General features: G+C 37.7%; 1 protein-coding gene across 1 annotated transcript; it reads right to left on the bottom strand.

Moving 5' to 3' along the window:
* Window positions 1–9,274: 9,274 nt before the first annotated feature.
* On the bottom strand, window positions 9,275–12,957 carry LOC145068239 (uncharacterized). Its single transcript, XM_079015200.1, has 5 exons — window positions 11,797–12,957; window positions 10,749–11,001; window positions 10,375–10,616; window positions 9,927–10,248; window positions 9,275–9,744 (listed from the first exon to the last, which is right to left on the bottom strand). Exons 1-5 carry the CDS (start codon window positions 12,955–12,957, stop codon window positions 9,275–9,277), a joined length of 2,448 nt encoding a protein of 815 aa, XP_078871326.1.
* Window positions 12,958–19,050: the final 6,093 nt, after the last annotated feature.

The following is a 19,050-nucleotide window of genomic DNA, read 5'->3' on the forward strand; positions in this document are numbered from 1 at the left end:
ACTAGTTGACAAATCAATTGTTGTTCCTCCTAAAGTATAGATAACAATCTATACATCGAACTGGAAAATCTTAACAATTGAAACTGGACCTCAACGAACCAACCGCCTCGAACTCAACCATTGCAACCCCGAAGAGTCCCTGACCACAGTAAGATCCCTGACCCATGCCTATTCATCGTGGATACACTCGTTCTTTCCTAAACATGTACAATATGCATCATCTCACTCTGCACCTTGCTTCATCCACCAATAAACCCAAGTCTCATATGTCTGTGCCACAGATCCCCATAACAAAATCTTCTAACCACAACTTGAACATATTGTTGATCCTCTCAAGAGAATACCCAATTCTCCCCCACATAGGATTCGAACCATCACCCAATGTGATACCCAAACAACCACGCTACAAAATGGCTCTCCAGATGTATCATTCCCGAATCAAGGGACGTACCACGCAGCACTCGATGACTTTCTAGAAAATAACCAAATAACTCCAAGTACCCCGAACTCCATATGAAAACCTCGGAATCCTCCCAATGTGACTGCCTCTAGTCACCCATAACCTCGTCCGGCTGCACATGCAATTATTCTGACGGTTCTAGAATAACATTATCTCCTTTCCAGGAGATAATGGGCTATCACACAGTTCATTCTCTGAATCCTCAGTCATCACCCCACTGCATGAATCGACATAGCACGGGAGACCTCACTGACATAGTCGATCCGCCGCATAGCCACGAAAGTTGCCATCCTAATATACTCCTCTCGCTTTCCTGATACAGTTGCGGGTATACGAATTAACAACTCAACTAAGGCATACTCAATCCCTCGTTGGTCACAGTCCCCACTGATGACTCCTTCGCGACATAAGAATGTAAATCAATGTTCTCATACAACAAAATACTCTTGGTGCCAATATCGCAACTACCTGGTGCCCTACAGGGTCTTATTCTAATCTCTGACATCAGAAACTCACTCCTCCATCCTCTTAAAATGGGAAAAGGGAACAATATAATCCTCAATATAGAATTTTTACATCCCAGTCCATCGCCCGACCACTCAGCTCAGACTGCAACCCTCCATGATGCATCATCTCCACCCCCTAATTAAGTCTTGCGACTCCAACTAGCACCTCACCAGTCAAAACCCTCGAGATCTAAACTCAAATTTTCCAACCCAGGGCATACTTCGTTTAAGCTCAATCGACATGGCCCTTTGGCCCCACAATCTCCCGTATCTACTCCCAGTCTGAATAAGCACAACCGGATAACTTATAAAGGAAAAAACACACTCTCCTACGAATCATGGAACCTGAACCATGTTATTTCTCCTCATCCTGCTACTTAGAACCACCATAATTCTCCCTATTTCAAGTATGGTTCCTATGCTTTCAGTAGTACGGGCCCATACTACCTGCCATATCTACCTATACTTTCCACATGGATCATCCCATATTTTCTAAGTAGCTGTTCAACCTTCTTGATCACCATTCCCATTACACATGTTTGCTCTCAAGTGAATACTCACCTCTAAACATCGTACTCCTTGGAGTTGAATTACTCCCTAGGTTCCCAGACTTCTCTGCCATCAACTGCTGAAGAACTCCTAGTGATGCCAACCATCTACCTCCTGAATATCGTCATATTCACATAGTAGCTGACTCCCATCATTCGAGAGTTCTACAAAGCACAAAGTAAGTTGCATTCGGGCATCGAATAACTAGCACATGAAACCACTCTAGCATACCACTCCACTCGCTCTTTCATAACTTAAAAGGCATCATCGAACTTAGGCAATCTTACCTCTCGTTGATCTCTAACTACTCTCTCAGTAGATTCCTCAAACGCTCGTCTAGGTATCTCTCATAGATTACTCCTCGAGTCAAGACTCTCTTCGATAGATTCCTGCTAGGTACTTCTACTCAGTATACACATAACGAATAGTAGATAATATCAATCAATAGCAACCTCTAGGCTAAGGCATCATGATTCAGGCAACTCTAGCCCTAATTTCTGAAATACCTAGCCTACCTCTAGCATGCAGCTCTAATATCTCATAAATATCTCATAATATAAACAAATAATGGTATTTTGAGAAATCACCGTTCGGGGTCTGGTTGATTATACACACTGCTCCAACTCGTTTTGTCTTTTAAAAAAAATCTTACTCTTTTTAAAAAAATCATTTCCTTTTAGAAAATTTTCTAGAATCCTCAGTTTGAGTTCAGACATACACGAGAGCACATCTGAATCCCTCAAACCAAGGATCTGATACCAACTTGTAACACCGTAAATTTTCGCACAAAATTTTCATTTTTAAAATGACATAAATGACATCAACACTTTTCACAAAATGTCAATATATCATTTATCAACAACACGTGTTCATAATTATTTGAATCAAATCCAGGATCCTCGAAACACAACTCCATCTCATGGATAGAATCAATTCGGCGCTTCCCATGATCTTGAGAAGTACCCGAAACACATAACACAAAACACAGTAAGCACGAAGCTTAGCGAGTTCCCCAAAATACGACATACACAAATAATAAGCCTCTTATGGCTATAACTCAGCATGGGCCCTCCGGTCTCATGCGTCATAGTGAGAACCCTCCGGTTGTCATAGCTCAGGTCGGACCCTCAATTTCAGTACATCAGTGAAGACCCTTCGATCTCACAACTCGGGTGGGACCCTCCGGTCCCAACACAATAAGGCTCAGAATAATATAGCATACATCATAAAGACAAAATGCAAAATATCATATAACTCAATATAAGCACATAGGATCAACATATACACAGAAACGTATAACGGCATAAGTCACAAAGACAGTATGCATGATAACACATATCATAGTATAACAGTTAAGACCCTCCGGCTAGTAATGTACCAATACCCTCCGGTCAATAATGTACTAAGACCCTCCGGTCAATAATGTACTAAGACCCTCTAGTCAATAACACGAATAAGACCCTCGGTCACACATAAATTACAACACAGGTAAGTATAGTGAGAAGACTCACCTCGGTTGGCGAACATATCCAATAAATGATGCTGTTGTAATCCGGCCTCTAACACTCAGCCAAACCCACAATTAACCTCATTAGGATCCAAGACCCAACTTTCTCATATTAGGTCTAAATATGGTCAACCAACATGGCCCATAAATAACCCAAGCCCATTGGGGCCACCAAGGCCAATACCAAATGGGTCCTCATAGGTCCAAAAATGGCCCAACTATGGCCCAATTTTCCAAATTGGGCCCAAACCCTCATATGGGCCTTACCCTAAAGCCCATCTAAATATTCTAGTCCAAATGGTTGCTCTTGGATGGCTTGTTAATAGCCCACTCACCAAAGCCCAATAGAAAGGCCTAACTCAAGGCCCAAACAAAATTAGGGTTTTCACATAAAATGACGATTAGGGTTAAGTGTTTCTCACTTAACCCATTAAGGACTTAAACCATTAAGTCCATCACTCCACTAGGCCATTCACACAATGATGTCCGACATAATTCATAATATCGTTATAACAGTCCAACCGCGGGTCCCAGTAAAATCCAAACTAACAAACCCAAAATTAGGGTTTTCTAAACCCTAATTAGGGTTTCTAGTCCAGTCACCATACAACTAGTCCAGATCAAGCATTTGGGTCGATTAGGGTTCACTATGTCAAGCACCACCCCACTACCACCTCAGGTAGTGGTGGTCAGTGGCGGCACACCTCGATGGCCACCACCTCATGATGGTGGTGTTGGGTTTTCCGACCGCATAAACACGTATACAACCTCCAAAATACCGAAAATAGTGAAAACACTCGACCATACACCCAAATACACATCCACAGCTACCTCCCACGGTAGCTGGTGGTGGCGAGACACGGCAGAAACAGCAGCCACCATGTTTAGCTCCCATGGTGGTGCGTCCATCCTCCAGTTAATGCTTTCCACAATTTCTAACAGCATCACACGCATAAAGTAACGAGGACAGGAGCCATCAGCCACCACCTTGATGGCAGGTAGCGTTGGGGTCTACAGAAACAGTCAATTGAGGCTAGCAGCAGCGGTAAAGGCGTTTCCCAAGTTAACACGCCGGAAGAATAAAGGAATAAGAAGAAGTCCGGTTATAGCTAGCTTACCAAATGCTTCCTAATCTCCATGAATCAACAACAGCATTCATGGCCTCGCCTGAGGGTCCCGACGGCTCTTTCCAGCTTCTCACACCCTCTCCAGCAGTAGGGATATTCGATGGCGAGGCTGTTGAGGTAAGGTGGAGCTCGGTCACGACAACGACGACAGTTGAAGATGATACCATTTGTGGTGGCGGCTTATGATATATGATTTAGGGTTAGGGTTCCATTATTCCAACGAGAGGGAAAGAAAAGAAAGATACAGGGTTAAACCCGTGTCACTTTTCAGCTTTGGCCATATTTCCAAAATCAACCCCTCCTTACAAAATCTTTTCAGCTTTAATCCAACATTTACCCTTTTAGCCCCTGATTCCATAAATTCATTTCATTTTATGTCCAAAACTTACCATTCAGCCCCTTAGCCTCTCAAATCTCTTCATGTTAAGTCCCAGTAATTTACCCACTTCTAAAATTGTATCAATTGGCTCCCTAACACCAACACCCCACTAAATTTTATTTACTTTAGGATTATCATTCATATTAACCCTTATCTATTTATTTATTTAATATACAGGATGTTACAGGAGAAAAACAAGACATTGTGTTTCAGACACTGAAGCAAGCCCTGTGTAGTGCACCTATCTTGTCTCTTCCAGAAGAGACAGAGGATTTCGTTGTATACTACGATGCACCCAATCAGGGGCTAGGTTGTGTGCTTATGCAGTGGGGAAAAGTTATTACTTACACCTCGAGACAAGATATGGCACAAGAAGTTAACTACATAACTAACTGTTGGATAAGGTGTCTAAGTCCATAACTATTTTTGGTATCTACTTGACCCGACCCGGCATGGTCCATTTGGGTTGCATGGCACCATGCATTGGATAAACTAAATGAGAGAAATAACACTTATTGTTTATAAATATATTATAAGATTTAATATATTAATAATCTTATTTAATTAGTTTTGATCAAGAATTAATGAAGTGATCAAAAGATAACTAATTAAATATATGATTTGATTATGTAAATCATCCATAACTTATATAGTGGTCTAAAATGCTCCGTGGATAATCAAGTTGGGTTCCACCCATAGAATGCTCCATGGAGTTAACCCATGGATCATGGAAATGAAGAGTCATGTTACATTAGGGTTTACCTAATGCAACACACTATATAAATCATGTGATATCTCCCAAAATCGGCTACACATAGAAAACAAGAGGGCTTGGTCGATTTTAGTGTGTTATACATTCTCTCCAAGTTTACTCCATAGCATTTGGTGTTGTGTGAAGCATTTGAGGCATCACACTTGGGGTGCTAGGCTCAGAAGGTTTTCGGGATTCAAAATCAACAACAAGGTATGTTATTCTATCTTTCATTTAAGTTAAAATGTTCCCCATGTATGCTAGATAGGATAATGAACCTTGGAAATCAACTTGCATGAATTTTAGACAAACATAGATCCAAGGTTTATTAGGGTTGCATGTACACTTAGGAAGTTTTAGAATGCTAAAAACCCATCAGTGGTATCAGAGCCTAGGCTTGTTTATTTGTTATTTGTGCAAAAATGTGTTAAAAATCAAAACTGCTTGCTGTCTTACGAGTGGACTCGCCGAGTCCATGGGAGGACTCGACGAGTCCATGTGAAAATTCATCCTACTCGTCGAGTAGGTTCATGCACTCGATGAGTAGAAGATTTTGACAGCAGGTTTTCGACTTTTGTTGCTAGAAATGGACTAGAAACTTTACCCTAAACTCTTTTGGTGCTTTAAAACCTGTTTTAGATGGTGTAATGTTTATTCTAATCCATTTACAACGGAAATTATAAAAAAATTACAAGTTTTAAGAGTAATTTATAATTCTTGAAATGTTCATATTCGTGTTCTTGAACTTATGAAGATTAGATGGGCATAGGAATTGTTTGTAACCTACTTGGTAGTTTAATTCTTGATCATTATGTGTTCTAATGGAGTCCATAACTTGTCCTCAAGTTATGGAAAACCAAAGATCACACTTTAATAAAAGCCATTAAAAGAACACAAGAGTAATAAAAATGAAGACACTTTATTTTTAATAATCAATTAATTCATAAGTTATGAGAAATGAAAAGTTTTGAAAGTTTACAAAACTTGCCCTCAAGTTTTAGAACAAGTAAAGTCATGATTAAATCTTTAGTTCCAACCCTTAGAATTTTAAAAGTTAAAATTCAACACTTATACTTTATAATATTATATGTTTATATATATATATATATATATATATATATATATATATATATATATATATATATATATACGATCAATTCGTCTTACCTCTATTACGCCTCATTCAAGATGCTGGTCTATAAGGGAGGTACAAGGTTGTTGCCTATAAAATGGCAACTTAATGGGTGTCCACTCTCACCCACCGCTTTCTTGATCGGTGGAGGGTCATTAGCCGAACGGGTAGGACAAGGACTTATAAATTCTGACTAAAAGTATAATGAATATTATAAAGTAATTAAATGTTTTATTAAATTCCCAATCTTAGTTACTTTAGGAAAATGTGAATAAGGTGCTAATCTATGAAATTACACTTTACACTTTGTTTAAGTCGTTAGTGGAGCGTGTGTGGTTAACCGGCACACTAACTTGGACTTAAAAGGGTAGGTAAAGGGTGAATTAAAGTTTGTTATAGGTCGGTGGAGCGTGTGTGGTTAACCGGCACATCGATTGAGTAATAAACATTGAGGGTACCAAGTGATTTGCATGGTTACTTCACACCTCGTTTTGTGATCCTCAGTATCTCAGTCACAAAACTTGGAGGGCACACTCGAGATTGAAACATGCCTTTGAAAAGTTCATTGAATCTCAAAAGAATCTAGGAACTTATAAGAACCAAATTAAAACTTAATATACTAATATTTCGTTTTTGGTGGAAATTGGTGAATCGTCATTCATCTACCTTTCAAATATGTTATTACTTAGATTACAACATACCTCTTCTATGTAAAATATATTGTGATTGGGTCCTAGCGTTAATAATACATTTGGGTGTTTTATTAAGGACTATATTTATATCTAAACTAATCTTGTCTTTCTTCTTGCTCAGATGTCTTCAAACAACGCTGCTTTTGGCTCTAATCCTAATGGCTCCTTTACCCTTATGAACTTGGGTGGGAAAGTCACTTTTGATGGATCCAACTTCAATGAATGGATCCGAAACATCAGGATGATTACCCACTACGAGGACAATGAATATGTCCATGATAAGGAGCTTAAAGAGATTGATGAGACCACTACAACTCCTTAGGAGATCGTTGACTTCTGGGCACATGAAAAGGATGCCACCAAAGTGACATCCATCATGATGGCCACCATGACAGCGGAACTCCAAAAGTCCTATGAGGACTTCTACCCTTTTGAAATACACCAAGACTTGATGGAAAGATACCATCAAAGTGATGGGTATTGAGCATTCTAAAACTTCCTAAGTGTACATGCAACCCTAATAAACCTTGGATCTATGTTTGTCTAAAATTCAAGCAAGTTGATTTCCAAGGTTCATGATCCTATCTAGCATACATGGGGAACATTTAAACTTAAATGAAAGATAGAATAACATACCTTGTTGTTGATTTTGATTCCTTAAAACCTCGTGAGCCTAGCACCCCAAGTGTGATGCCTCAAATGCTTCACACAACACCAAATGTTATGGAGTAAACTTGGAGAGAATGAATAACACACTAAAATCGGCCAAGCCCTCTTGTTTTCTTTTTTGTAGCCGATTTTTGGGAGATATCACATGGTTTATATAGTGTGTTGCATTAGGTAAACCCTAATGTAACATGTGTTGTGACAGAAGTATACAATCAACAAGACTAATAGAAATAAAACAAACGAAATTGAAATATATGTATATGTAATATACAAGAAGTAGTTTACAGAAAACATACTTGAAGATTTATGTTTACATCAGAAACACAAAAACGAAATTATGTAGATTGAGGCCTGCAAATTGCAGTGTCCCAAGACAGAAATTTCCCTAGTAGGGATCTGTCTAGAGGATACAACAATCAATCCAAGAAGTAATCTTGAATCTGTCGAAATTTCTATGTCCCCTTCATCTTCAGGAATAACAAATTTTGAAGAGAATTTGTGGTGATTGTTTCTGTAACCCCTCACAAATGAGAGAAATCATGTATTTATAGGTATTGATTATGACAGTTAAAAACTGTCAAAACCGAAAATAACTTCCAAATACTTGTCATTTAGTGATTACAAATTTAATAAAAATAAAAATTAATTTCGTAATTAAAAACAAAAAATATCTAATTAATCAGGAAGACCCCAAGAGCCCCAAGGCCCAAGGCCCATCTTTTTACCATTAAATATTCTCTTGATATTAGTCTATTTTTAGTCCAATTAGGCTAGTCCAACACCACAAACCAAGCCCAATATGCTTCACCCATTACATGATCCATTTGTTTAAGTTAGTGGGATAAGACATATAAGTTGGGAAAAGGTTTTCTCTTCCACCAATGTGGGATAAGTCCCACATTGTATATTTGTAAAGAAAAGTTCCAACAATACCCCACATTTTCTATTCAAACTCTAAGAATACCCCACATTTGAATATTCAAATAAGGGAAGTAAGATATGACATGCATTTGAATAGGTGTTGTAAAACTTGAACCTTTCATAGTGAGTATTACTTGGATCTATTTTGTGGGTAGTGAACCAGAGTCTTGAACTAACCACTTTTTATAGTAGAATAAAGACAAGAAGTATCACACATATCATATATAAGCATAGATCATATCTTACCATTGTGTTCATTTCGGTCGTGAACAATCCTTTCTTCATGAGACTTTTAGAGAGCTTAGCCATACCAGCTCCCAAAGATGCGACCTTACATCTATCTCACGTAGGTAATGCTAATCCGGAATAATCTGTATTATTCCACTATAAAAGCTATCAGCATTATTAAGAATAAAGAAGTCATCCCTATATCATCAACGGAAAAACACAAAATAAATATCATAGGAGTGAGCATACCTTTGTGTTGGTGCTTCTTTGAGTCTTCCCCAACTAGTTGTCCTACTGAACCTAGAACATGGGATCTCAAATGTTGCTGGGTTAGGTTTCCGCCAGGTGGTGACTCATTGTGTTGGCTTTAAGCCCATTCCCTTCAATGTGAAGAGAACTTGCTTTCTACTATGGCCTTTTCTCAAGGGATCAACTATATTTTCTTTTGACTTTATGTAACTAATGGAAATGATTCCATTCTTTAGCAAGTCTCTTATTGTAAGATGTCTTCGCCTAATGTGTCTCGACTTAACATTGTATATATGACTTTGCGCTCTAGTAAGAGCAGCCATACTATCACAATGTATGGCAATGGCAGTAATAGGTTGAGGCCATAGAGGAATAACTTCTAGGAAGCTTTTGAGCCATTCAGCTTCTTCAGCAGCTTTGTCTAAAGCAACAAACTCTGCTTCCATTGTTGAACGAGTATTCACAGTTTTCTTAGATGATTTCCAAGAGATAGCAGCTCCACCAAGAGTGAACACATATCCACTTGTGGATTTTGCCTCTGAAGTATTGGAAATCCAATTTGCATCACAATACCCTTCAAGGACAGGGGATATTTCGTGTAATGCAATCCATAATTCATTGTATGCTTTAAATATCTAAGCACTCCCACTAATGCATACCAATGATCTTTCCCAAGATTGTGGGAGTAGCGGCTCAATCTACTTACACTATATGCCAAGTCCGGTCTTGTACAATTCATAATATACATTAAGCTACCTAGAACTTCAGTATATTCTAACTGAGCTACACTATCACCTTTATTCTTCCTTAGATGACTAGAAGCATCGAATGGGGTGACAACTGGCTTTTCATCATAGTGTCCAAACTTCTTGAGTACACTTTCAATATAATGGGACTGAGTAAGAGTGTAACCATTTTGTCTTCTTTGAACTCTTACACCAAGGATCACATCTACTACTCCTAAGTCCTTCATGGAAAAGGAGGAGTGTAGCATTTTCTTGGTTTGATTGATCACATGCAAATTAGTGCCCATTATAAGCATATCATCCACATACAAGCATATGACGACACAAGCATTCTTTTATTGTTTAACATAAACACATTTATCACATTCATTTATTCTAAATCCATTAGAGAGTAATGTGTTGTCAAACTTCTCATGCCATTGCTTTGGAGCCTGTTTTAGTCTATAAAGTGATCTAACTAAGTTACAGAATTTGTTTTCTTGACCTTTAACCACAAACCCTTCAGGTTGATTCATATACATCTCTTCATCTAATTCACCATACAAGAAGGCAGTTTTCACATCCATTTGGTGTATTTCCAAATTGTGAATGGCTTCATTTGCAACTAATGTGCGAATTGATGTAATTCTTGTAACAGGTGAATAGGTGTCAAAGAAGTCTTGACCTTCCTTTTGACGATACCCTTTTGCTACTAAACGAGCTTTTTATTTCTCAATGGTATCATCATGTCTAAAATTCTTCTTGAATATCCATTTGTGGCCAACTGGATTTTGCCTAGGTGGCAAATCTACCAATTTCCAAGTGTTATTTTGCATAATGGAGTCAATCTCACTTTTAATTGCCTCTTTCCAAAAGGGAGCTTCATAAGAATCCATAGCATCCTTATAAGTTTGTGGTTCTTTATTCACTACATAGGTCATGTAATCAGGTCCAGAATCTTTGGCAATTTTGCCCCGTTTGCTTCTTCTGGCTTCTAAGTTCTCTTCTTGAACCTTAGAAGAACTCTCTTCATTTGATTGTAAACTTTTGTCTGGCATGGTATCATTTAGTCCATCATCTAGAGGTCTTTTCCTAGAGTAGGTAACCTATTTCCCTTTATCCTTAAAAGGAAAAATATTTTCAAAGAATTCACCCTCTACTGATTCCATGATGGTTTGGTTATTGATGTCATCAACATGTGATTTATACACAAGAAACCTATATGCTGCACTATTCATGGCAGGGCCAAGATAGATGCAATCTATGGTTTTTGGTCCAAAGTTTAGTCCTCTTAGGAAGAGGTACTTGTACCTTATCTAGGCAACCCCACACTTTCATCCTTTTATAAGAGGGTAACCTCCCTTTCCACATATGATAGGGTGATTTATCACTCTTTTTATGAGGAATTCTATTAAGTATTGTATTTGCTACAAGACATATGCTTCTCCCCACAGATGATGTGGTGCTCCAAAAGTAATTAACATTGAATTAATCTTGTTTTTAAATGTTCTATTCTTTCTTTCTGCCACTCCATTTTGTTGAGGAGTATATGGAGCAGTTGTTTGATGTATAATACCATTTAAAGAACAAAATTCGGAAAAGTATTTGGATTCATATTCTCCTACTCGATCAGACCTTAGAATTTTGATCTTTTTATCAAGTTGATTTTCAACTTCAGCCTTGTAATTCTTAAAAGAATTCAAGGCTTCATCCATGGTATTTAACAAATAAATATAACAATACTTGTTGCAATCATCAATAAAAGATATATAATAATTCTTTCCTCCCCTTGTAGGTGTTGCTCTAAAATCACATAAATCAGAGTGGATTAAGCCAAGTATTTCATTAGATTTTTCAACGGATTTATGAGGATGTTATAAATATTTTGATTCTACACAAACCTCACATTTTATGTTTTTATCTAATGAACGTTTTAATAACATTCCAAGCTTTGCCATTCTTTGAATAGAACGAAAATTAACATGTCCCAAACGAGAATACCACAAAAATGAAGGATCATGCATATACATAGAAGAGGGGCTAGTAGTGCCTATTATTGCAATAGCATTAACATTGGTTACACCATTTTTTGGTGTTTCAACACCATAGTACAAAGGTAAGACACTGACTTTGAAGAGACCCTCACTAAGGTATCCCTTTCTAACATACATCCCACCCATGGTGAGAACAAACTTATCAAATTCAAATACAAGTTTGAAACCTTTGTTACTAAGAATAGGACCAGAAATCAAATTCTTAGTAATTTTAGGAACATGTAAAACATCACTTAAAATAAGTTCTATTTCAGAAGTCAGTTGCAGCTTCGCTTTTCCCTTTCCTTCAATTTTTGCTATTGATCCATTTCCCATAAACATTGGTTCAGAATCCACGACTTTCTGGAATGTAGATAACACGGTTCGGGAGTTGCAAATGTTCCTTGTGGCTCCAGTATCAATCCACCAATCCACACAATTGCTAACCATGTTAGTTTGAATCACTGCAACAAACTGATTTGGTGATTCAACCATGTTGGCTTGACCAGAATTTTCTCCACCAAAATTACCACCATTGTTTCCATTGTTCCCTCCATTGTTTCCTCCTTGTCCCCTCCTGAATCTGCAATCTTTGGCCTTGTGTCCAGTTTTGCCACAAACATAGCATGGAACAGAATTCTTCTTGAAATTCTTCTTGGTTAGGCCATGATTTTTGCCATCTTTTGAGGAGTTTTTAGGGCCTTGCTTCCCTTTCTTGTTGTTTTGCTTTGTCCTTGAAGTAATTACTCCTCTAATAAAGTTTGTACTTGGTTCCATGGAATTTGCATCCACCTTCTCATTCAATCTGTTATCTTCTTCCACACGAATTCTCAACACAATTTGCTCAAAACTCATGTCATCAGTTAAGTGTTTAAGATATAGTTTGAAATTCTTCCAAGAGGGAGGAAGTTTTTCAATAATTGAACAAACAAGAAAGTTAAAGTTTATACCCATACCTTCAAATTCAAGATCATGTGCAATTACTTGAATTTCCTCCACTTGTTTGAGGACAGATTTGGTATCCACCATCTTGAAATTCATGAACTTCCCAATCACAAATTTCTTGATTTCTTTCCTAGTGATTCCTATATCTCTCTTGCAGTAGTGATTGTAGAGTAGATATCATAGAGGGAATCATCCAGGGCATTTAGAATATAATTTATGCAATTATATTCATTTGTGTTCCAAGTTTCCACAACCCTTTGTTGTTCTACCAATTGGGTTGCAGTGGGTGGTGTTACTTCTTCTGCAGTAGTTGTCCCAGTGGGAGGAGAGGGAGAATCATCAGTGAGAACATTGGAAACATGAAGATTTGTTAGATAAAACGAAATCTTTTGTTACCATCTCCGAAAATCTGAGCCTTTGAATTTCTCAAGCTTTTCCACAAGTGTTTTGATGATGAAATTTTGATCCATTCTTCACTCTTTGATTTTTGTCTTAGATTGTTATGACAGAAGTATACAATCAACAAGACTAATAGAAATAAAACAAACGAGATTGAAATATATATATATATATATATATATATATATATATATATATATATATATATATATATATATATATGGAATAGACAAGAATCAGTTTAAAGAGAACATACTTGAAGATTTATGTTTAGAAAAGAAACACAAAAACAAAATTATGTAGATTAAGGCCTGCAAATTGCAGTGTCCTAAGTCAGAAATTTCCTTGGTAAGGATCTGTCTAGAGGAAACAACAATTAATCCAATAAGTTGTCTTGAATCTGTCAAAATTTCTATGTCCCCTTCATCTTCAGGAAGAACGAATTTTGAAGAGAATTTGTGGTGATTGTTTCTGTAACCCCTCACAAATGACAGAAAGCATGTATTTATAGGTATTGATTATGACATTTAAAAACTATCAAAACCGAAAATAACTTCCAAATACATGTCATTCAGTGATTACAAATTTAATAAAAATAAAAATTAATTTCGTAATTAAAAACAAAAAATATTTAATTAATCAGGAAGACCCCATGAGCCCCAAGGCCCATCTTTTGACCATTAAATATTCTCTTGATATTAGTCTAGTTTTTGTCCAATTAGGCTACTCAAACAGCACAAATCAAGTCCAATATGCTTCACCCATTACTTGATCCATTTGTTTAAGTGAGTGGGATAAGACATATAAGGTCGGAAAATGTTTTCTCTTCCACCAATGTGGGATAAGTCCCACATTTTATATTTGTAAAGCAAAGTTCCAACAACATGACTCTTCATTTCCATGATCCATGGGTTAACTCCATATAGCATCCATGGAGCATCCTATGGGTGGAACCCAACCTGATTATCCATGGAGCCTCTTAGCCCACTATATAAGTTATGAAAGATTTACATAATCAACCCATATATTTAATTTGTTATTTTTTGATCACTTAATTAATTCTAAATTAATTCTTGATCAAAACTAATTAAATAATATTATTAATATATTAGAGCTTATAATATATTAATAAACCATAAGTGTTATTTCTCTCATTTAGTTTATCCAATTCATGGTGCGATGTAACCCAAATGGACCATGCCAGGTCGGGTCAAGTACATACCAGAAATAGTTATGGACTTAGACACCTTATCCAACAGTCTCCCACTTGGATAAGTCTAATAACTATAACTGCAAGTATGACTTTAGGAACCGATCAGGAATCGTAGCTCTTTCAAGGTCTCTCGGAACTGAGAAGATGATGATACACCATTTAAGATAAGTGATCATATAATCCTCTGTTCTAGATATCAGCCGGACAAATACATGGAACAATGTCTTACTTATTGTCCAGCAGTTTGTTTCCCGATTTCCGATTTGTTTGACATAGAACATAATCGAACACATCAATTTAGTTATGACCGGTCCCGGTACATGGTTCAAAACAAAATCATCGAGGGGCCTAGATATCAGCTTCTAATCCAAGAAGGAAAAGATAAACATCGACTCATATGTTTGCTCTACTACTTGTTGAATTATACATAAAAGCACGTATTATAACATCGAGTTACCAATGTATTTTCGTACAATCAATGCATAACCAACTCATAGGGAACAAATCATATCTCTATGTTTGAAGACTTATATGATATTACCGCCTCACGATCACTCGAGATAAATTCCATGAATTGTTACCAGTGAGCGTGGGTTGATTCCAATACTCATAACTTATGAGTACTCATGAAGTGTTGTCCTAACTACTTGACACCTATAACCAACTTGATGACAGTCTTAATTCATCTCCACTTCCAACATATGACCAACTACGGAAAATTTAAATAATATGTAAAGCAAAACATAATATTTTGGAAGTCAAAACATGCAAAAGAAATTATAGTAAACGATTGACAGAAGATAGCAACACTTTACTCATAAATAAACACAACTTTTACTAATCATCAAATATCAATTACACTTTACAAATTTCCAAAATTATGTAACTACTAAAACTAATATCATCCTTTAGCCCTATGCTCCGAGCTGCTGAAGATGCTTAACCCGACTCAGTCCCTTCGTGAAGGGATCTGCTGGGTTCTCATCTGATGATACTCGCTTTTCCACGAGGATTCCTTCTTCTATGTGATGTCTGATAAAGTGATATTTTCTGTCGATGTGTGTGGATCTCCCATGATCCCTTGGTTCCTTGGCTAAGGCAACAACACTTTCACTATCACAGAACATTTCCATAGGCTCCTTTATAGCTGGTACAACTCCAAGGTGTCCAATGAAGTTCTTTAGCCATATAGCCTCCTTTGTTGCCTCGCTCGCTGATATATACTCTGATTCACAAGTGGAATCAGCTACAATCTCCTGCTTGGAACTCTTCCAAGTGATTTCTCCTCTATTTAAGGTAAAGACCCAGCCTGACTGAGAGCGGAAATTATCCATATCAGTCTGGAAGCCAGCATCACAATACCCTATAACTCTCAAGTCATCACTCCCACCGAGGGTAAGGAGCCAGTCCTTAGTCCTCCGCAGGCACTTGAGGATATTCTTTACCGCTGTCCAATGAGCCTTGCCAGGGTTCCACTAATATCGGCTAACCATGCTCAATGCAAAGGCTACATCAGGTCGAGTGCAGGTCATAGCATACATGATCGGTCCTACAGCAGAAGCATAAGGTACTCGACTCATTTCTGTAATCTCAGCCTCAATACTCAGGCTTTGAGTCTTACTCAATCCGGCATTACACTGGATAGGTAACTCTCCTTTCTTGGAATCCTGCATGCTGAACCTTTTCAGGACCTTATCCAAGTAGGCACTTTAACTATGTCCAAGTAGTCTTTTACTCTGGTCTCTCAAGATCCTTATCCCTAGAATATAGGCAGCTTCTCCCAGGTCCTTCATAGAGAAACCCTTTCGAAGCCAGGACTTAACTTCCTACAAAGTTAGGTTATCATTTCCTATGAGTAGTATGTCATCCACATAGAATACCAAAAAACTAATTATAATCCCACTAGCCATGACATATACACAATATTCATCTTCATTTCTAGAAAATCCAAACTCTTTGACTCTCTTATCAAACCAAAGATTCCATCTGCGAGGTGATTGCTTTAATCCATAAATGAATTTCTCAAGCTTACACACTCTATTAGGGTACTCTGTACTGACAAAACCCTCTGGCTGACTCATGTAAACATCCTCATCCAACTTTCCATTAAAGAAAGCGGTTTTGACATCCATTTGCCATATTTCATAGTCATGAAATGCAGCTATGGCTAACATAACCCTAATAGACTTAATCTTGGATACTGGTGAGAAGGTCTCATCATAATCAACTCCCAGAGTTTGAGAAAAGTCGTTTGCTAGGGTTTGCAAAGGGCTTTTCTCAAACTCCGGGAGTTGATTATGATGAGACCTTCTCTCCAGTAGCCAAGATTAAGTCTATTAGGATAATGTTAGCCATAGCTGCATTTCATGACCATGAAATATCGAAAATGGATGTCAAAACCTCTTTCCTTAATGGAAAGTTGGCTAAGGATGTTTACATGAGTCAGCCAGAGGGTTTTGTCAGTACAAAGTACCTTAATAGAGTGTGTAATCTTGAGAAATCCATTTATGGATTAAAGCAAGCACCTCGTAGATGGAATCTTTGCTTTGATGAGAAAGTCAAAGAGTTTGGCTTTTCTAGAAGTGAAGATGAATCTTGTGTATATGTCATGGCTAGTGGGATTATAGCTAGTTTTTAGGTATTCTATATGGATGACATACTACTCATAGGATATGACAACCCAACTCTGTAGGAAGTTAAGTCCTGGCTGCGGAAGTGTTTCTCTATGAAGGACCTAGGAGAAGCTGCCTATATTCTAGGGATAAGGATCTTGAGAGACCGGAGTAAAAGACTAACTGGACTTATTCAAAGTACCTACTTGGATAAGGTGCTGAAAAGGTTCAGCATGCAGGATTCCAAGAAAGGAGAGTTACCTATCCAGTGTAACACCGGATTGAGTAAGACTCAAAGCCCGAGTACTGAGGCTGATATAGAAGAAATGATTCGAGTACCTTAGGCATCTGCTGTAGGATCGATCATGTATGTTTTGACATGCACTCGACCTGATGTAGCTTTTACATTGAGCATGGTTAGCTGATATCAGGGGAACCCTGGCAAGGCTCACTGGACTGCGGTAAAGAATATCCTCAACTACTTGTAGAGGACTAAGGATTGGGTCCTTACCCTTGGTGGGAGTGATGAATTGAGAGTTGTAGGGTATTGTGATGTTGGCTTCCAGACTGATAGGGATAATTTCCGCTCTCGGTCAGGCTGGTTCTTTACCTTAAACGGAGGAGCAATCACTTGGAAGAGTTCCAAGCAGGAGACAGTAGCTGATTCCACTTGTGAATCAGAGTATATAGCAGTGAGAGAGGCAGTAAAGGAGGCTATATGGCTAAAGAACTTCATTGGAGGCCTTGGAGTTGTACCAGCTATAAAAGAAGCCTATGGAAATTGTTTTTGCCTTAGATAAGGAACCAAGGGATCACGGGAGATCCAGACACATCCACAGAAAATATCAGTTTATCAGACATCACATTGAAGAAGGAATCCTCGTGGCAAAGTGGGTATCATCAGATGAGAACCCAGTAGATCCCCTCACGAAGGGACTGAGTCGGGTTAAGCATCTTCAGCATGCTCGGAGCATAGGGCTAAAGGATGATCTTAGTTTTAGTAGTTACATGATTTTGGAAATTTTTAAAGTGTAATTGACATTTGATGATGAATAAAAGTTGTGTTTATTTATGAGTAAAGTGTTGCTATCATCTGTCAATTGTTTACTATAATTTCTTTTGCATGTTTTAACTTCCAGAATATTATGTTTTGTTTTACATATTATTCAAAATTTCCACAATCGGTCACATGTTGGAAGTGGAGATGAATTAAGATTGTCATCAAGTTGGTTGTAGGTGTCAAGTTGTTAGGACAACACTTCATGAGTACTCATAAGTTCTGAGTATTGGAATCAACCCACGCTCCTTGGTATCACTTCATGGAATTTATCTCGAGTGATCGTGAGACGTTAATATCATATAAGTCTTCAAACCTAGAGATATGATTTTTTGCCTATGAGTTGCTTATGCATTGATTATACGAAAACGCATTGGTAACTCGATGTTATAAAATGTGCTTTTATGTATAATTCAAAAAGTAGTAGAGCAAACATATGAGTCAAAGTTTATCTATTCCTTCTTGGATTAGAAGCTGATATCTGGGCCCCTCGATGATTTTGTTTTGACCCATGTACCGGGTCTGGTCAGAACTAAATTGATGAGTTTGATTAAGTTCTATGTCAAACAAATCGGAAATCGGGAAACAAATTGCTGAACAATAAGTAAGACATTGTTCCATGTATTTTTCCGACTGATATCTAGAACAGAGGATTATATGATCACTTATCTTAAATGGCGTATCATCATCTTCTCAGTTCCGAGAGATCTTGAAAGAGCTACGATTGTTGATTGGTTCCTGAAGTCATACTTGCAGTTATAGTTATTAGACTTAACCATGTGGGAGACCGTTGGATAAGGTGTCTACGTCCATAACATTTTCTTGTATGTACCTGACCCAACCCGGCATGGTCCATTTGGGTTGCATGGAACCATGCATTGGATAAACTAAATGAG

This window comes from Lactuca serriola, chromosome 8 (genome assembly GCF_051521515.1).
Source record: "Lactuca serriola cultivar US96UC23 chromosome 8, Lser_US96UC23_V15, whole genome shotgun sequence".
Taxonomy (NCBI): Eukaryota; Viridiplantae; Streptophyta; class Magnoliopsida; order Asterales; family Asteraceae; genus Lactuca; species Lactuca serriola.